Source organism: Neolamprologus brichardi, chromosome 11, assembly GCF_056152115.1.
Source record: "Neolamprologus brichardi isolate AB-2024 chromosome 11, ASM5615211v1, whole genome shotgun sequence".
Lineage (NCBI taxonomy): Eukaryota > Metazoa > Chordata > Actinopteri > Cichliformes > Cichlidae > Neolamprologus > Neolamprologus brichardi.
This window is the reverse complement of record NC_142114.1, coordinates 19675599-19696608: the sequence shown is the minus strand read 5'-3', so window position 1 is coordinate 19696608 and position 21010 is coordinate 19675599. Positions and strand designations below refer to the sequence as shown.

Sequence of the window (21010 nt, the reverse complement as noted above, 5' to 3'; positions counted from 1 at the left end):
GGTTCCAAACAGTGTCTTATTGCTGATTAATTTTCTAATGTTAGCAACAAGGTTCCTTTGAGAAGTGGATTAACCAGTTGTTCTGCAGCAGCTTGCTGACAACCTTGCCTGGCTGCAGGAACACATACTAATTCCCATTAATTAACAGAAACAAGGACAGAGGCTAAGAAAGTGTTTCGACTGATGCGGGCTTGTGTTTTGTGACATAAAAAGGACTGTTGTTTGTTGGATGATCAATGTGAGAAATTGTATGTCTGGTTAAGTGCCAGGCTACAAAGAGCAGCTCTGATAAAGGGGGAGTCTCCCAAGAGAAAAAGGGAGGCAAAGGGAAAAGAAAAAAAAAGAAGAAGAAAGTAATGACATTTTGTGTGTGTGTGTGTGTGTGTGTGTGTGTGTGTGTGTGTGTGTGTGTGTGTGTGTGTGTGTGTGTGTGTGTGTGTGTGTGTGTGTGTGTGAGAGAGAGAGAGAATTAAGCAGAATAAGATGATGATTTCAAGCTGCTGTTTAAACAAGAAACAAGGAAAATACCACATATGCCAACAAATATTGTTGAATTGTTCACTGAAAGATTTTTTAATTAATGTCTGATATATATAAGGTCAGCAAAAACATATGGAGGAAGACTAACCTATTTCAGTACACTTTCCTAACCACCAGAGTTGGCTACTTAAATATGCATCACACCCACAGATAATGCCAAGAAAGATGCAAGTGTCATCTGGTTGACACAAACAACCTGTGGACTGGCCTAGCACCCAGCACTGGCCGTCTACTTATCTTCTTGTCTAAGTGCTCAGTAGGGGTGCAACGATACTCGTATCATATTGAACCGTTCGATACAGTGCTTTTGGTTCGTACGCATATGTATCGAACAATACAAAATTTTAAATTTATTTTATCAATTTTCCTTCTGACGGTACTGTCTGTGTTGAGCGCTCAGTGGATCTGCGCTCGACAGTGCAGCCTAGGCGGAGTCCAGATTCACTGAGCGCAGGGCAAGCTAGCCAGACAGAAGTTAAGCTCTCCTTGCAACATGGCAAATTGAACCTCCCCCACCCTCATTCAGATCTGGCGTTTGGAACTATTTTGGTTTTCATGTGACATATGACCCTGAAGGTAAGCGCGTCATGGACTAAAGTAAAACAGTATGTTGGATGTGCCAGCAATGCTCAATTACATGGGTGGGAACTAGTGTGTTAGCGCAGTTAGCTCGTTAACGTGTCAGCTGTCCAGCCCCACGCACGGGGCGATCTGGGGTAGCTCGTTAACGGAGATTTGCCGTGTTGTGGCGTTAACGTTATTTCAACGAGATTTACGCTGACAGCACTAGTGGGAACACAATGAATATGACTGCACATTTACACCGACATCATCCTAGTGCAAAGACAAGTGGAAGCAGACAAAAACAACAAGCACGCATGCTACAAACTTTACCCGAGTCATTTAGACAGCCGTTAGCACATAATCCTCCTTATGGGGACCTGATATGTTTAATATGCTGCTGAGAATATAGCCCAGAAGAAGCGTATAGTATAGCTTTTATTTTGGAAAGAGCCATTTCTCTGTAATAAACTCTCTTTTCCAAAGATGAGTGATTCCTCAATCAGATACAGGGCTCGCAAAATCGCTAGCCCGGACGTCCCGGGGCTAGCAATTTTTCCAGTCGGGCTACCAAAATCTATCTCTGCCCTGCCCGTCGGGCTATCGTAGGAAGGAAAAATATATGTCAATGCTTTTGCATTCTTTCGGAAATGTAGCTGGGTAATTATGTCATTGGCATCGGTGAGCCACTGTCAATATGTGACATATTTGCGCTTGTTTTTTGCTTTCACTTTGCAATCGCGCGAACTGTGTATAGAGAGCGACAGCACTGATTGGTGAGTGATGATAATTTGCGCACCAATTCCTCTGACATCGTCTTATCAATCGTTAGCTTACTATGCAAACATGACAAGTGAAATCTCCCGCAGCAAGCTTAAACATGTGAGAGGTTGATCGCGCAGAGAATCGCTGAGCGTTATGTGAGTGCGTGTGTAAAAGCAGCAGGATATATATTTTAGTTCTGCTGAGCCAAATAAGACAGGTCAGGGTGAAGAAGTGACAGCCAAAGAAAAGCTTACCACAAAACGGAAAAGTTATGACAAATCAGACTATAAGGCAAAAAGAAAGTGCAGCTTTATGGTTTCATGGACAAAAGAATTTCTGTGGCTGCAATATGACAAGCTAAATAACCAGGGCTGCACATAAGTGGTCCGGAGGTGCGCATTCGCTGTCAAAATAAAAAACGCGCACAAGATAAGAAGTTGCAACGCCTGTTTGCGTACATAAAATTTTCAGGAGGAGGACAGACATTTGTTTAGAACTCTTAAAGATGTCGAAGAAGCAAGCTCCTTTAAGCAATTATTGTGATGTTCCTCCACCTCCAAAGAAATGTCAGAAGGAGTCCAAACCACAAAAGAAGCACATATTCTCGGAAAAGTGGTTGCAGGAGGTGAGCTGGCTTCAAACAAATGATGAACGCACAGAGATGTGGTGCAGAATGTGCGTGAAAATTTAATAAATGACAAATTAAAAAGGCATGAACATTTTTTTTGTATCGAAAAAATATCGAACCATGACACAAAAGTATTGAACCGAACCGAACCGTGAATTTTGTGTATCGTTGCACCCCTAGTGCTCAGGTTGTATTTGTTGTCACTGGTTGTCAAAGATTGACAAAGAATTGGTGCAGCTCCTACAGTGATGCAGACACTGCACTGGGCTGAAGTGATCAAGAGAGCTGAGTGCAAAGGCAAAGCTGGCTACATAGCCTACAACTACAAGCTGTGGGTAATTACAGAAAGAATAAAATTGTGCCTACAAGTGGTGGGGAGCCTGAGCTTAGCCTTAGAGACACAGTGGGAAGCTTAAGGCATTCAAGAGGGGCTCAGAGAAGAGCAGATACTGCTTGGCATGAAGAGAAGCTAGCTAAAGTGGTCTGGACATCAGTCTATGATGCTTCCCAGTTGCCTTTTGGGTCAGCTGCTGGATAGATTATGTTGGGCTTGTGAAGGTTTCAGTGGTGCTTCCAAAACAATTGAAGCCAGTGGCTGGGGAGATGGGGGTCTGAGCATCTCTGCTATGGCTGCTCCCCGTGATCTGGACAAGCAGCAGAAAATGGATGGATAAATGGCTGTCAGTGCTTTACTGCGTATGCCAGTTGTCTTGTAACCTGCAAGTCTTAGCTACCTTGTAGCCCAGAATGAGCATAGACAGAGTTCATTTCCACAAACGGCTTTGTATAAATATCAATTAACAGGAGTTTCAGTAGTTCACTTCCTCAAGGGGCACACTTTGCAAACCGCGCTGCACCTCCACTCATTGTACAGGTAGATTACTGCTTCACGCTGTTGTATCTTTTGCTTTTTTAAATTCTGACCACTAGTTTTGTTGTACTGTTCTTTGTTATTGTGACTATGTTGAACTGTAGCAAAGAATCTCTTTCTTCTCCAGCTAATAACTAACCACTTCTCTGACATTTAACCTCTACCATGGAGACATATGTGGATTGTGTGCAACACAAGGACAGTTTAAATTTGTAGCTGCACTTTTCTATATTCTTTTGCCTTGGTGGTGTCCTTGTGAGTTAGGAAGGTTCCCCTTATATGTTTTGCTTTAACAGACTTCACAAATGCTTGCCAGACCAAGGCTGTGTGCAGCCCAACAAGGTTTAGATCAAACACCTGTGACTGATGCCTCCCTTGCTTCCAGATGAAGCCCTTAAGTCAGATGCTAACTGGCAGTGCCTGCAGTGTATCCTTAGCAGTTTCAGACCTGTTACAACCCTACTTAAAATCTTTTTGAGAATAATCAGATCAGATGAGCGCCAGGGTCTTTCATCAGGTTGTTTATGTCATTCAGATCACAAGTTTGACTTTGTTGTTATGTCTCAACCTACTACGCAGGCATGAAAAGCACATTACCGTATTAACGTATTACAAGCCCATTTCTGGCAGTCATCCAGAATGAGATTAGAACTCAACATAACAATGACATAGAGACAAGTGTACAGCAAGTGCCAGCATTAGTCTTTAAAAGCTCTATAAACTTTTGCAGAGTTTGCGATTATAAAGATTTTATTGAATTTTCAAGTATGCCACTACAGTATGGACTGAATAAAGATTCAAGTACCTGTCCTTCACGCAGGTCATAAGAAATGAGTCTCATCTGAACAGGAGCAGTGCCGATGTGCGCTGATGGTGGAGCTATAGTTACTGATGCTCTGTGGTTGGCCGCCAAGGGAAGGTCAAAGGTCGCAGGAGGCACAGAAAGAGCTCGGTTTACCTTGACTTGAGTGGATGTCATACTGGCGAGACTCTGTGGTAAAAGAGACAGACAAAAAACAACAAACAAAAAACCCCAGACATTTAGTGAGAAAAAAAGTCAAAGAAAGATGAGTCCAAGTTTCAGAGCGAGGCAGGCCACTGGAGGGAAAGAGAAACTGAATGAATAAATCATGAACCCCATTGAATAAATTGAATTCCACTCTATTATTACTAACAGCCTGTAGGTGAAATGCATAATGATAGAAAGGTACCATTACCAGAGGAAAGCAAAGTATATCTGATACTGCTCCGAAATTAAAAACAGCACTGTGCAGATCCTGGTGCATTGGTTAGCAAAGATAACTCTTCTCAATTACAGATGTCCAAGAGCGCGCGTCTCTGTGTGTTTGTCAACAGACAGACACAAAAAACATTAACAGTCTACTCACAGACAGGACTTCAGTTTCAGTGATGTTCCAGAATGTCTTCCAGAAATGGACATCCAGGTTCTGGGTGATGCGGTCAAATTCAGTCCCCCTCAACTCAGGGTCAATGGCATACTTTCCTGAGGTAAAGAAAGAGCTGGCTGCTACCCCTGAAAAAAGTAGGGAGAAGCATATATGATGAGGAGGAGACCGAGATAGGGCAATGGAAAAAAAGAGGAATGCATATTATGATAATGATGGGTTAAAAATGTAACAAACTAAATAGCAAGGACAAAAGATTAAAATAACAGGTAAGGGAGCCACATTTAACACACAGACAAAGAGCAGGAACAAGTGGAGGAGGGAATGAACATTAAAGTTTCAAGTGTCAGGTCCCTAGCAGGGGAGGGGGAAAAAAAAACAAAAACAACTTAGAAGGGTGAAATTGGCTTTTACATAGTCAAAACACTACAGTCATTTTTGCCACAGGGATTTTTAAGTCTACTGTACTGGGCCCATGGTAAGCCACACAAGGACTCAATTGTATTATCAATCTTCTCTTGCTTTCAGCGGTTTGTTTACTGCCCACGATTATGGGTCAAGGATGGGCAGCAAGGAAAGGCCTTTTATCATGATGATATACAGGCGCAGGAATGCTAATGTAGCTTACAGTGCTAAGTGCAGAACAATTTGGCAGAGTAAGAGCTTTAGAATAAAATAAGTTTCTTCACACAGTTATACAGACCACTACAGAGGAATATTATAAAAGGGGTGATGGTCTAGCACACTCACCATATGGTGCAATACCTCCTGCTTCCACTGTGGTGCAGCAGAGAGCACAAGAAACCATGAGAAATGGATAATTCTTTACTGAATGTTAAATAGTTTTCTGTCTGTGTACACACATGCACAATACATGTGTGTCTATGACAGTGCATGTTCTTCTCTTGGTGCCTCTGTACATAACTATGTGCATGTTCAAAACATTCTGAAATATAAAAGAAGCACAGCAGCAAGCCCTCAAGATTCCAAGGGATGAAAGAGCATCTACAATCCAAACACAACATCAAAAGTTACACAGTCAGGGGCAAGGGAGCAATGCAGAAGAGGTGTGGGGCTGGATGAGTACGATCTATGAATGAAAACGATCTGGCTGGATGATGAGAGGGTGCAGATGCAGACAAGATGTTGCTGACCTATTCCTGACTGATGCCGCTTGTAGTTTTCTCCAAAGGCCACAAGGCCGATAGCGATGGTCTGAAGAAAGGGGCGAATGGCTGGAGTGAACTAGAGGGGAGAAGGCATGTACAAAAACAGAGAAAATAATTTCAATTCCAGTCCACTATCCACACATTTAAACATAAGAAATAGAACACAAATGTGACTAGAATCACTACAAAAGAAAGTGAAAAAAAGAATGAGAAGATCTCATAATATCAGAATTGTAAGAGATTACAAAGTGATAGAGAACAGACTCAAAGGGAGCTTCATCATTTTTTCCCTTTAGTTTGCTTTTGACCTCTGTGCTGTGAGAGTTCAGCCTCCCTTGTTAAGCTCAACTGAGAAAAATGGGAACTGCTGTAAAGATCACCAGATCGTCGTTCTGTATTTCTCATAGCCTTAACATCTCTTTTTAGGGTCAATTACGATTTCTAAAATAAAAGCAGGGGAATATACACAGACCAGGTAACAGGCCAGTTGCCTCAAACATAAACAAGTTCTTTCTTTTACAAAACAAAAGAATACTTTATAAATTACTATAGAAATCTTTGAGACCTCTATTCCGCAACTAACTAGTCCTAACACAACACAAAATATTTAAAAAAAATTAAAGGTGTAAAATGCAATATGAAAAATTTGATGGATGAAAAATGTATATAACCTTTACTAGAACTGTAGCTATGAGTAGTGCTGCTCAGCTATATTGTTATAACAGTTTTAAAGCAGAAAACACGTTTTCTTACTCTTCTTACTCTCACCACTCCACAGTTCCCAGTGCTTATCCTTGTCACATTAAAATATGACTGCTAAAACAGCTCATCTCACCTGAAAGCCCAGACAACGGCCATAGAAGCAACCCTTGTGCATGGATGCATATTCACGGACAAAACTTTCGCTGAGCCCGCTTTCATCCTGGAAAAACAAATTGCCGTGGCTGTTGTCATGTAGCATGCGCTGAGCGAGGTAAAGCAGGGCACGCAGCTGGCACAGAGCATTACAGTACGCCTCCATTTCCCCTGCATTATGTGTTGCTCGGAAGAAGATGCTGCGGCGGTTGGCTGTGATGTAGTGGCCCTTGTGGATGATGTGGAGAAGGCAGCAACGCACAACCTAGAAAATAAAAAAATGTGACAATAAAATACCTACAATTAGAAAACATCCACCACACAATAAAGTTTACTTTGACATTCAGCAAATTCTAAATCACATTACACTAACCTTAAAAACTTTATTAAGTACTAATATAAGTATTAGGAAACATTATATTACTGGGTGTTAAAGGGATACAATTTTATAGAATTATATTTATTCTTGAAATGAAGATACACAGCAATACACATTATTTGAAAAAACAAAAAACAAAACCTAATGGTAAGTCTCCATTTGTGCACTCATTAAAGAGACAAGTCTTCTGGGTGTGCTTAAGTTGTGATTAAGATTAGTGTGGTAAGCCTAAAGGGAAAAGAGAGGATGTGTGAAAGCATGGCTAAATTAGAACATGTAAAAAAACTTCCTGCTTCACTGGGTGTTACAGATTAGCAAGAGTGGTACTGCTGGAATGAGAAGGATTATAAATGTGGAAACAGAGAAGCCAGAAAACAGAACAGGATTCATTTGCTGCTCTACTAGACTCATTCTGTTGTGGTGGGCTGCAGTAACCGAAGGTCATGATGTTTCATCAATAACTGTACAAGATAAAGTACAGTGGATACAGTAGAGGCAGATATTCGCAGCTGGAGGAATTTATCTTGCCCACTTTGTAACATAAAATCAATCTGTAAAACAAATGGACTGACCTTGAAACAAAGTGATATTCAAGCAAAGAGGTGCTGTGAATAGTTTCTCACCGTGTGGAAAGAATATTGATAAGAATGTATTGCAGCAGAGGTACTATTTCTCCAAGCTGCACAGAGATTAAATAAAAAACACACATCCAAGAGTTCATTTATACACGCAGAAAGATCTTAAAACATCAGAAAGCCTACCTTGACCAGGGAGCGATAGCCATTAGCTGGTATATGTGGATCAAAATCAAAGTGATGGTAAACATTAGCAAAGCCAGAAATAACAGGTTCCAGATTGCGAGCGTGCTCCTGAATCTGCTTCATGGCCTCCACCAGCCGCCGTGCAGCATCACCCTGTGACCCCTTGGCTCCCCCTGAGAAGAAAGCTGCATTTTCTTCGCACACACCATACAGGGCCGCAAATACTGCTTTGGTATCCATCACTAAAAGCAGTGAAACAAAAGGAAAGGACCACAAATGAAACAATGAAAGCATCAGGTTTACTGTGGGTAAAAATAACAACATTCTTTTAACATGAGTATGTATTCCACTGGGGAATGTCTCTTTTCACTTGTAGGCACGCAACTGATGATTTAGGGGTGTAATCGCAATAATTTGCAGTTCCTGTTATTAGTAACAATGTTGTTACTAGTTATTAGTAACATTGTTGTTACTAATACCACTATCCTTCCACACCCAAATGTATTCTTATATGCTGCGTTTCTGAAAACCTGACTGAAAGCTGGCATCTGCTCCAACTACCATAAAAAGTAGCACCCTGATCAATATTCTGCACCATACCCACAGCTGTAATCAGCATGTAGAAACTGTACCAAGTGGGGTATTTTTGGATATATCCTACAAAATGTTCTTAGTCTTATTAACTGAGCCCCTACATCCTGATGTATGGAATCTCATGAACTGAAACGTGTTAAGCGAGGCTTGAAATTAAATGATGTAAACCAAAGCTGCACACCAAAAATCCACCAAGATCTGGTATCATGCTGCTGGGAAACAAACACAGATTAGTCATACACTGACAAAAACACATAAACAAACTTGCATACGAATCCCAAAGGGAGGTATACAGTAGACAACCATCAGCAGACTGTGTTTATCAAGTGTGCCCACCTCTCTAGTGAAATTTAAAACAAAAACAAAAAACAATAATAACAAAGATGTAGCACTTTTGCCCTGTTGGATTATCACTGTAGGATGGCGTTCTCCTACTGAGTCACTTGAGATCAGAGTTTCCATAACATCTCTGGGAACTAGCTGGTACTTGTATAAGGTTTCTGGCATGCTGAGAAAGAGGAAAGAAAAGAAGGGGCATTGGACACAGAAAAGTTCAATTCAATTCAATTCAAAAAAAAAAAAAAAAAAAAAAGGTGAGAAACTATGGGAGAAATGGAAACAAACGTTTTTGGGTTTTTTTGTTGTTTCTTGATTTAATAGATTTTCATTAAATTATCACCACTTAAGTGATGCTAAATTAAATGACAACTCTAAGAATTAGCCTCAATCCTTTAACTTTGGATTTTACATTTTCAACTTTGAAAAAGCAATACAGAACAAATGCAGATAAATAATTCTGGTAAAACAATGCCCAAAGAGACATCATTGATTGGGAAGCAGAAGTAGGCTCTGCATGCTGAAAAGTGAACAGATAACAAAGAGAAATATTGTTTCAAGGGTCAAAGAAATAATGGAGCCCTAATCGCACAATTATTCTACTATCCCCTGCCATTCAGGAAGAGTAATAGGAGAGGCAATTTCAGACTGCTGGGAGGAATCACGTCCCCCTGACATCTGCAAAGAGACATTTATCAGCCAGACAACTTATAGCACACACGCACGCACATTTTCCTGGCTGGCATCTGCTTCTCACTCCCTACTCTGACCAAAAAAAACCAACAAAAAAACAATTTGTTCATATCCTAGAAGAGAGCCTCTGAAGAATCAAGTTTAAAAAATAAAAACTTTTGTAACTGTTGTACACTTAGTAATAAATTATTTAATTACGTCAAGCAGATCTCCCCTGATTGTTTGAAAGTCGGGAAAATATGCATTATCTGAATACACCTAATTCCAAGTCCACATTTAAGAGCTGAGGCTTTTTTGTTTTCCAAATCAGCAACCAGTCATTATGTGCTGTGATATTATGTCAACTATCCACTCAGTTGTGTCTGTTTTAACTTGCTTTTGTCAAAAGCAGAAAACTTTTATCTACAAACACAAAACCCTCTGAATTTATGTGATTTATGTGAGCAATGTTAGTTTCTACATTTATTGACCCTGGGGAATACAGAAAGACCAAAACAAATACAGAACCAAAATCAGTGAACTAAACAGGGCAGCATTGCAGTGGGAAAAGGGTTTCTTTTTTAAAAATTTCAGCTTAAAATAGTTATGTTTATTCATCCAAAGCTTAATGAAGCAGCTTCAGGGCAAATTTCCAACCAGTTCAGCCATGTGAAAGGAATAACTTTTTGTGGTCTAATATCATCACATGGTTTCTGGGGATTCTGAAACGTTGTGCTGCTCAAACTCAGTGAACCACAAGTTTATTATTTAGAAATATGGACAATTATCCTTAAACATCAAGACTTTTTAGCTTTGTAGACTGGTAGGACTTCTCTCACTTTTTTAGATTTGTCTCAAAATTGGCAGCTTCTCAGATTGACTCATCCATGTTTGCAAGCAAGCCCAGGTGTATCAGACAAAGGAAAACAATGGCGATTTACATTTATTTGGTGGATGTTTTTCAGAGTTTCAATGTCCCACTCACCCTGACATGTTACACAAGCATTACTTACTCATATTCCTGGTAAAGATCAATGAAGTAAACCTAGACTAAGACTCAAAACAACTCAACAGCTACCTGCAGATCTATACAACTCTTGCTCAATTTCAGGATTTGACCAAGAGCTAGTGGATTATGTGTGGACTGCAAATGTTCAGAGCCTGACAACACAGGAAGCAGTCATGTTATGTACAATGACATCAGAATGAAGTATCAAAGAACATCTATAAATATACTTTTATCTTTCTGCATAAACACATTCACAGCAGTGTGACCTAAAGTGATACAGTGAGTGGTACTAGTCAAGTAATCACCCAAAAGCAATGCTAATGCAGTCAAACCAGTTTGGGCACAAACCCAATATTAAAATTACATTGCCTAATTAGAGCCGGCGGTGCAACTCTCTCATCTGAGCATGCCAATAAGCTTGATGTTGAAAGGGCCTGAACTTTACGAACCCTTGGATAAGCATAAGCTGCTCTGAAACGTGTTTAATGAAAATTAAGCCAGGAGACATTACAACCCTATCTAACTGCAGGGACCAAATCATACGCAAATGAAATGCAAATGAATAAAGTTAGGCAAACCAGTACCATCTTATTAAGAGTTCAAACATACAATGATCCAATAAAGACTTCACCTTTGTTTGACAAATGATAATGCCTAGAACAGAGGGAAAAGGATAGCTGTTACTAGAAAGTATCTTGCAAAGCATTTAAACACCTGTCAAATGCTGGCATTCAACCCATGTGTTGGCGTAAACAATGGTACATTACACCATGCATAAAACCACATTCATCTTCAGCTAGACTCAACTACAAACTTGTGATGTTTTGTGAAACCGTCTTGCAAAGTTGTAACAAAGTTTTGCATTGATAAAACTTCTCCACAGGCATATAATCTTGTCATCTTGCCAGGATTTTCCATAATAAAACACATGCACCCACACAAGCTGATAACATTACAGGAACGGTACATTTACAAGATGGTAAATATACCATCAGACATGACTCACCTACTGTCCTTATCACATCCGCTTTGTATGCATTCACAAATGCTCCAGGCTTCCTCTAACTAGCATGTCAATACTGAAAATGTCTCAACATGCCTTGTTTTCCATATTTTTGTAAAACAAGTGGCCACTGCAACCATTAAGCCGTACCTGGTCTCTCCACATTAAAGATGGATGAGAGTCAGCATTAATAAGTCATGTACAACAACCAACACCAACAACATTACAGACACATAATGTTCCCTGTGGGGCCCAAAGACAGTGTGAATTTAGCATCCATAAAAATACCTGCCGACTGCCATTGGCATAACATACAACTGACGGGATGAAGTAGTAATGGGAAAAAAGAAACTGAATCGCTTAAAGAGAAAAAATTTAAAGTGTTTACCAGCATCTGAGTTCAAGGCTCTGTCCATGTCTGTGTCCTCTCTTCCACAATGAGAGCATGGAGGGGAAAAAAGGAGAGAATGAGAGAGAAAGAAAAATAGATGCTGGTGTTGTCTAAAGGAAAGAGAAAGTGATTTCCAGCTCTGTTGTCTTGCTCGCTTGTCTTTGTGATGTATCTCTTTACCTCTCAGACGTTGTAACGAGAAGCAATATGCTGCTCTTCCCTGTGTTCTCTGTTGATCCTAACCATGCCTCTTTTAAAAGGATGGACAGCAGGGACGACCCTTGCCCAGTTAACTTTCTCCTTGTAACTCGAGGCTATTTTGCTATTGGCAGATCAGCTTGCAACTCCCTGTGACCTTAAACTTAATTGGCAAACTACAACCATAAGATTATGATATGATAGCAATATTTTAACTGTTTAAATGTTTGTTTGTTCTATTTTATTTAAATATTTAATATTAAAAACCAAAGTTTACTTGTTACCAAGAACTAACAACTAGACTTTTTAGGAATAACTACATAAAAAAACCCTACACAAAACTACCTTCACAAATGGTTACCCCAACAAAATTCATTTTAAAATTGTTAAATTATCAAAAGATTATGATTAATTAACTAAACCTTCCACCACTTAGCACTAGCATTAGTCTAACTCATATGCATTACACCTAAAGTGCCAATAACACTTTAGTGTTGTTGGGGTGGCTGTAGCTCAGGTGGCAGAGCGGATCAGCCACTAACCAGAAGGTCGGTGGTTCAATCCCAGGCTGCTCCAGTCTGCATGCCAAATATCCTTGGGCAAGATACTAACCCCATGTTGCTCTCCGATGCATCCATCGGAGTGTGAATGTGTATGAATGTTAGCTACTTAGCACTTAAACTTAGAAGTGCTTGTGTGAATGGGTGTGATTGGGTGAATGAATTAGCTGTATAAAGCGCTTTGAGTGCTCGGACAGAGTAGAAAAGCGCTATATAAGAACCAGTCCATTTACCATTTACCCCATGTGTTAGAGTTTTGAGTATTTGAGGTGCCTTTAATACATTTGTGCTAATTTAAGCATCAGAAACATGCAGTTTGCGCCAACTCTTGAGAAACACTAATGTTCAGGGATGAATGCAGGACATGGACAGCATGTGAACACCCAAAAACAAATGGTGAAAACATGATTTGAAGGATATTTTCCTTGCGGAAAATATGACCTCAGTGAGAACTTTTTGACTGATATCACAGATGACAGTTTCATAACTCAGTGAATGGAGACATGAACCTTCACCTACTTATAGAAATACTGAGATAAACAAACTTATGAACACACACACACACACACACAGCATACTGTGCAGCAGAACAAAAGGCTCTGCTGCATTCTCTCCCAGTGCCTGCATCTCTCTCCCAGTCCAAAGATATTGTTGAAATTGGTGCTTCTAAACTGGCCTTAAGTGAGAATATGAGCATGATCTGCCTAACTTATGCCGTAAATGTATTCTGCTCTGGAGGTTAAGTACAGGTTAAGTTTCAGATTAGAAAACGACAGATATGAAATCACCGACACCTACTGACCTTCTCTGGAAAAATGGTGTCAACATTCCAGGAACATCACTCAGACCTTTGGGCACAGACACTAGGAGGGGTTTAAGTTTTGTTTTTAAAAAGCATCTAATATTTGGGTTTTGTTTTTGGTTTTTTTTACATTTTATGTCCCTGATGAGCATTACTAAGAAACAGAGATTCTTAGTCACAACATTATTCCTTGATTGTTTTTTTCCCCTCTTTGCTGAAAATCTAAAACAATTTTATTGCTTTTATTGTTACCAGGGTAGAGCAAGTGAATCCAGATTATGACAAAAAAAAAAAAAAAAAAAATACCTTGGTACATTGAACTGACTTTGTAATACAGGGCTCTTCTCATTTTCTTAAGCAGTTAAGAAAATGGACAGATGGATGTTTATTTTTATGTTAATTTTCAGGAGATATAAAAACATTTTATAATGAGAAACAGATGTAAATAACAAAATGAATGTGTAGAATTCCATCTGGATTTGGATTGACTGTGAGGACCGGCTCACTGCCCCATGAGAATTCTTGTCATTGCTTGTAACACCTGTGCTTTTCCAAATGTCAAGTGACTGCAGTGAATAGGCCTGTCATCTGTAAAAGAAAGCCTTTCAGCAAAGCTAAAAGCAAATGAAAACTTTACATAATTTAATGACATTAAAATGGGCAGAGAGAAAATAAACTTAAGAGCTTTCCTTTTGTCTTGACTATAAATTCTCACTTGAAATTCCTTCCACTTCCTTCCAACCCTACCGAAGTTGTTATATTGAAGTATCTTCTCAAAGTCAGTTTGACTTACTGTACTGATCTTGTCTAAGCCTTCTCTAACTCGTTGGCGTTTGTTTCCCCACTTTATCAAGCCTAAACAGACACATGCTGTAGAAAAGTGGGTAATTATAATCCCAAGCACATAAAAACACATTGGCTGTTTTTCAAAAGGCACCCTCCATCACAGCACAACCTCTGAAAGATGGTCTCTTTACATATGATGTGACAGTTGCAGATGTGTCATACTCAAAGAATTAAATCTATAGAAAGACATCTTTGTCCAGGGCAAAGGCAAAACGGAAGAGCGCACAGCAGTAGCCCAGTAGTATCATGAAAAGGAAGTTTTGACCTTTCTACCAGACAGCGCACCTTCACACGCACACAAGTCCAAACTCAACAACAGGAAATTTGCAACAATGAGCCTCCACACCCTTTACATAAATAGGTTCACTAAGTTTTATAACATCACAGCATTATAGGAAAAGAAAATTATAAGTCTGATGATAAAACCTGAGCATGTTAGGAAATTTACATAACAAGTAAGATTAGGGAAGCGTTTCCTATCCAATTATAAGTGCCTACAACACACAATGCCATTTGTTTAGATAGCAAAGACAAAGATAAGATTCAGACTGCGGTCAGAAATATGGCCTTTTGAACGTGGTGGGCTGGACTGTTCTTAGATACAATGAGACAGAAGACTAGTTACCAGACGAACAGAGCAAAATCGAGAGTGCGTTTAGTAATAATACCACATCCACAGTCCCTACGAGCAGCGTGCTTTGAAAGTCTGCCACTGCCTTTCAGAGGCTTGCTGTTAGTCACCATGTGTCACCCTGCTCTTGCGTCACACCGGTCGAACTAGTGACAGCGTCACCATCAGTCCACCTTAATCGATTAGCGCACAGTGCAGTACAACTATAAACTCCCCCTTTGTGTGCATGTGTTATGCTCGCAGCTTTAATCTGGTTAATCTAGTCTTCTCCTCTAGTGGTTGTTTTTGGCGTACCTGTTCAGGTGGGTCCGGTCGGTGTCAGCGGTCGACGCTAGAGTCACGAAAAGTGACAAGTGAACATAAATACGAGCACGTGCTACATACAGTATGTGTCCCGTTAATTAAAGTCTATTACATAGATAACCTGGCTGCTAACGTTACAATGACAACTAATGGCGTGCAGGCGGCTTCTACGTCTAAAGGATGCTCTAACTAGAGACATGCCAGCAACAGAGTGTCAGAGTTTGTCTTGACAATTATTTCACCAACAGCTCACACATGTTAACTCAGCGCCTCCCCTTTTCTGTCATACAAGAATCACGAGACTTTTACTGCTAAAACAGACCTAGCGGCAGCTACCAAAGGACAGCTAACTTAGCCGCTAACGGACGTTAGCAGGAGGACACAGCGTACAAATTGGGGGGCGGGGGTGTTATTAAAGGGACAAGCCACAGAGGGAGCGTAGTAGGTAGACCAAAATACTTTTTGAAAATTTAAAAAAAACCTCACCCAGTGGACCCTCTTTGTGTTTGGACGAGCGCCTTCCATTCACACCTTTTTCCAGTCTGCTAGTCCCACTACCCTTCTTGCTGGACGCCATATTCGCCCACTCTGTTTATGCACCGCCTTTCACATTTCTTATAACGGATCTACCTGGGAAGCCATTAGACCACGCCCACGCCAGAAATGTAAGCCAATGAAAACCTACTTCTGTTTAGTAACCAATCAGGACAAATCAAAATTTTGTAAGTGCCGCCCTACTCTCTTTATTGTGCAACCCTCTAAAAGAAACAATCCTATCCTATTCACTGCACACAGAGGGCAATTGTATTACTCAGACAATTTACAGAGAGATTGATGGATTTTTTTAACATTATTTTATTATTCCAGCACTCACAGAAATAGCAAAAAGCACATAAATGTTGAAGATGTACGTCAATGAATATTTAAAAAGCCGACAACGCAACCTGGGGTGCATAAGTAACCAGTCTGACCCGTCATTTTTTTCTGGAATCTGTGTGCAAAATTAGAATAAAAAAGCTAAAGCAAAACACCTACATATATTTAAAAATCTAAATAAGTATATTTAAAAACATCATAAAAAAACTGAAAAAAGTTTATAGTTGATATGTTGATAAGCACGTATTTCTAAAATCCTGGTTGCAGACCAGTGGATATTGTGTTAAGATTGTTTTGACAAATACAGATAAAATCTTAAAAAATAAAAACCTTCAGAATACAAAACTCTGAAATCAGAGCGTGTTGTAAGAAGCCTGCTATTTACATGTAACACTCGTAACTGTCTGTTATTCATTTTGTTTTATGGTTTCTCCAGCTGGATTTCTTCCTCTTCTTCCTTAATGTTGCCCACATCCTGGTACGGGCCCTGTGCTTGGGAGCGTTCAATCTGATCATATGTTGCACAACAGTCATCCAGATTTAGCCCCTGGTTTTTGAGAAAATGAAAAAGGAAATCATGCAAAGGCTATTATCAGTGAAAGATTTACACATCAACAACAACAAGAACTAGAAATGGTGTTCATTTCTTAGCTCCTGCTTTCCTGCTTTGCCTTGTGTAATGGAAAGAGATTGAGAATATGTCATGTTGACCTGATATATATTTTCCTCTTCTTTCTTTGCTTTCTTTTTCTCCAGTTCATTAAGCTTCTTTGACTGTAGGGCAAACCAAAAGTAATAAATCAGTCAAATGTTGCAAATTCCCATTGTTGACTGAGAAGGAAGAAAAAAAAAAATCCATGCCAGAGTCGCACAGCTCTGCCATTACTTTTTAATGCATGAATAATACATTAAAAGTAATGCTCTTTTGGGAAAATGCTTGAAATTAAGCATAGCTTCAACAGTAGTGCTGCTGATCATTGTATAATAATGCAACGTTCTGACCTTGAACAGAAGAATGGCAGAAGGCAGCATCACACACATTAACAGTAAGAATCCCTCAGCTATCAGGATCTTGTTTTTGGTGGTTTCTCTCAGGTTTATGGTCTTCTCCATTGGCTCTAGGAATGCAGAAAGGGTTCAGAGGTCAAACAAACAAATTAGTAGTTGCATGTATTGGTTTTTAAACACGAGTTATCTTTTTCTACTTTAAGTGTGAACACGTGAATGCTGCGTATTTGTTAGCCTGCACATGAAAACGCAGGCTAACAAAATAATTACTCAAAAGCCTTACCGGGAGATTTATTATGAGACTGATAGTTTTGTTATATAACGGTTAAATTTAGCATAAGGATCACAGTTAAACATACAATTGGTGGTACTGTTAAGTCACGTTAACAATGCAGGTTATCGCACACATAATCCCTCAGATTGGCAGTTTTATGTTTCCTCATCTACCATCTGGTTTTAATGAGATTAGTGTGTGAAGTGGCCTTTCAGTGTGACTAGTGCCTTTGCACATTGACTGAAATGTAATTCTAATTTTGGTGCTATTTAAAGTGAATGAATGGTGCAGCATACTGCAATGCAACAATCCTGAAGATGTAAAGATTAAATAAGTTGAATATATATGGATGTTGCCACTTTCACAGCTTTTGGGCAGATTAACAATAACAGGATTTATGGCTTATGAAGTAGTGACACCCCGCCCCAACAACAACACATGCACACACACACACTCACTGTAGACACGCAGGTAGGTTCCATGTGTGTAATATGTGTCGCCACTATCATTCAGCAGACAATGGTAAAATCCGAGGTCCTCCAGCTTTACTTTAGGGAAGTTCAGTTGGGCACAATATATGTTTCCAGATTTTGAATCTTGTGATTCAGGTGTTTGTTCCAACAATGTCTGCTGAGTATTGTTATAATGGTGGATCCAGCGGACATTCACTCTCCCTGACAGTGATTTATAGCAGCATTCCAGTGAAGCATTTTCAGAGACTGGCACACTCAGTGAGGGTCTGTCTGGTTCTAAAATCAGCTCACCCCAAGCAAAACCCACTGTTGAAGAAAGCGCAAGTTAAGACAGGTTATGTTGTAGGATTTGTTATTGAGGTCTCCGATTATTTAATGATGACTGCATATAATTTCACAACCCATATTCAAAACTGACAAAGTATTAAAATATGCTTTAAAAATGCCAAATGATCTATAATTGTATAGCATAAGTAACCAGAACGACTGAAGCGAAAATGTCATCATGATAGCACAGCCATCTGTTTTGACAGGAAATGTGGTTCACTGAAGCAGAACTCAGAGTTAAACAAAAATGAATACATAAGTAGATATATACTGAACCGATATGTAGAAATATGACACGCTGAAATAATTAATCTTTCAAAAACATAACTGAGATTACTGAAATATATAATAAATGGATGATGTCAATGACTACTTCTAAATAAAACAAGTTCACATACTTGAATGTATTAAAAATATAATCTGACTCACCCACCAAGCTGGAGAGGACAAATATTACAACCATCCCCATTTTTGTAAGCCAAAATTCAATCTAGGAATAAAAAAGGATAAAATTCTGATAAAAAAAAAAATTCTACACACAGCGCTGCTTCCGTCTTCTCTTCTGCAAGATCACACTGGTGTCTTGTTTTTCAGTGGCAGGATTTATGCTTGAATAAATTTCCACCAGCCCACATTTGCTTAAGTGCTGCATCCAAATATTTAAAAAATAGGACTTGTTAAAAAAAAAAAAAAAAAAGTCTGAAAGTCTGTTAAACATGCAAATAGCAACTAAATGCTGCTCTTGACTGAAAATTGCAAATATCAAAAGTGGAAATGGAACAGTTGATAGAGGGACAATGTATTGCATTTCTTCTTCTCTCTGAAAGCATTAACTCAGGAGACAAACTGTTTGAGCTTTGTCTTACTATTAAACATTTCGGAGCCTTGGTCAGTCGTTTTTCTTTTCAGTGTGTCTTGTGTTTCCACTGGGTGAGACCATTTCAGTTTGGGGCCATGCTGTTGTTCCTCCCACTCATCACCACTCTGATTAACATTAAAATCCCTAACATTTAAACATCTACATTACCTGCTAATAATATGAATACATATCATCTCCAGTGAGCACAGGACCCAGAGGACATCAATGCCTCAGGCCACCCTCTGAAGTCTGCTTGCACAAAGGAGCAGGTACCTTTCCTGCTCTCTTAAAGTAACTGCCTGTCTCTTGGAACCTTTATGCTCTTAAGACTATTACTGGGAAACACTGGAAACTTTCTGGCAATAGCAAGTATTGCTGTACCTTCCTGGAGTTGTTGGAATACCTGTGCAACCTGTGTAAGGTCCCAGTGTTGCCAAATTCTAGTAGTGACACTGCTTGTTATAGCACCTACTGGAGGGGAATAGTTGGAAGAGGTCATGTCTAGGGTGTGTTTTATTTTTTTGCAGACCTCACAGTCCTTTGTAGTCTGTTCTTGCCCTGTTTGATGGCTGATCCAAACCTTCCAGTGATATACCTGGATTGTTGCAGAGTCACCGATCAAAACTAAAAGAATGTCAAATTTAGATTAATCAGACAAAAACAAACACTTTTTCTCAAATGAGGTCAGACCCATAGGTGGAAAGTTTCTGCATCTTGTTTACCTTTCTTGTTTTATAGCGGAGCTTTGTTTAATTGGTGCATGCAGTGTCATGAACTGTGTTCCTGAACTAATGCAGTGCCTTTCACTACAGAAATCTATTGTTTCAAACAGCTTTGCCTTAATATCCATTTAATATTTTTCAGCCTTGTTCCCTGTCTATTAAAAAAAACCCTGTAAATTCTTTGCAATTCAACATTTAGAAAGAGATAGCTACTTGCATATAAAGCCATTATCCTTACTATTTTAAATACCTTTCTGGGCACAATTATTATATATCTGAATATTGCAGATTAATATTATCAGCTTTGAGATTTGACACATCATTTTTTCAATTAAATATTTAGAATTTCAAGGACTGGGATTTACATGGAATCCTGATATTCTATAATTCGTGTGTTTTTAAATATGCACTGTATATTTCAAAACAAATGAAGTGAAGCCCAACTATGGTTGAACCCTAAACCAATTGTCATGATGTTCTCCCAACTGTAAATAAGAAAACAGAAAAAAAATTTCCCCAGTTTATTGAAAAAAAAAAAGAATTAAAAAATAGAACGTACCACAAATTTCTTTAGGTATACATCATTAAAGAGCATCTTACACAATAAAAATCAAACCCAAATACACAGTATAGTTCTTGCATATACAATGTTTATAGATAAGGTGGCAAACACCAGTATGGCAAGGAGCAGTGTCTATTTTGTTTTTTTAATATACTGGGCACTGGTCGGCTGAGTTGGTAGAGGGCTTACATCCTCACTATGAGATAGAGATGGACACAAAAATAGTGCGATGAAGCCCAAGTTAAATCTACATATAGAAACAACCCTCAAACCTTAAACCACCAAAATCAGAATCCTGGCATGATTTTTCTCTGCTTACTAGTCATGTTTCTCATTGAGGTACACAGACAGCAGTAATTGTGTTCAACTAAAGAGTCTTTTATGAAGCAAACAACTTGATCGTTAGAACAAGGCACCACTCTATAAATAAAGTTTTCTATACATTTTGTATATGGAATACATGAGGAAAAGCATTCAAAGGAGAGAGCGCGAGAAGTGCCTGTAGTAGTCGTTGAGCCAGTGGAGACTGAAGGAATCAGCTGGTGGTAGCTGGACTCCAAATGCCTACCACTGACATTACATTTTTCTTAAAAAGCACTGTGGGTAGCCTGAGGTATAGTACCCACAGT

The 21010-nt window shown here is 39.3% G+C and overlaps 2 protein-coding genes across 4 annotated transcripts in view; both read right to left on the bottom strand.

Moving 5' to 3' along the window:
• lipeb (lipase, hormone-sensitive b) overlaps nucleotides 1–15889 on the bottom strand; it is a 31373-nt gene extending 15484 nt beyond the window's left edge. Inside the window, exons 1-8 of one of the 3 annotated variants that reach the window (XM_087848291.1) lie at nucleotides 15767–15889; nucleotides 15272–15308; nucleotides 11938–11978; nucleotides 7936–8177; nucleotides 6776–7060; nucleotides 5926–6016; nucleotides 4754–4899; nucleotides 4171–4356 (exon numbers count right to left, since the gene is read on the bottom strand). In XM_087848291.1, coding sequence (XP_087704417.1) covers nucleotides 4171–4356; nucleotides 4754–4899; nucleotides 5926–6016; nucleotides 6776–7060; nucleotides 7936–8177; nucleotides 11938–11978; nucleotides 15272–15308; nucleotides 15767–15857 — 1119 coding nt within the window. In that variant the 5' untranslated portion in view covers nucleotides 15858–15889. Of the gene's footprint in view, nucleotides 1–4170; nucleotides 4357–4753; nucleotides 4900–5925; nucleotides 6017–6775; nucleotides 7061–7935; nucleotides 8178–11937; nucleotides 11979–15271; nucleotides 15730–15766 lie in introns of those variants that run through there. The other 2 variants (XM_006808178.3, XM_087848290.1) reach the window with 2 other exon arrangements.
• Nucleotides 15890–16134: 245 nt separating this feature from the next.
• Nucleotides 16135–18796, bottom strand: cd79a (CD79a molecule, immunoglobulin-associated alpha). The gene is made up of 5 exons (XM_006808177.2): nucleotides 18668–18796; nucleotides 17897–18217; nucleotides 17159–17274; nucleotides 16868–16930; nucleotides 16135–16703 (listed from the first exon to the last, which is right to left on the bottom strand). The coding sequence occupies exons 1-5, from the start codon at nucleotides 18705–18707 to the stop codon at nucleotides 16578–16580; spliced, it is 666 nt and encodes a 221-aa protein (XP_006808240.1). The 5' UTR covers nucleotides 18708–18796; the 3' UTR covers nucleotides 16135–16577.
• Between the last annotated feature and the right edge of the window lie 2214 nt (nucleotides 18797–21010).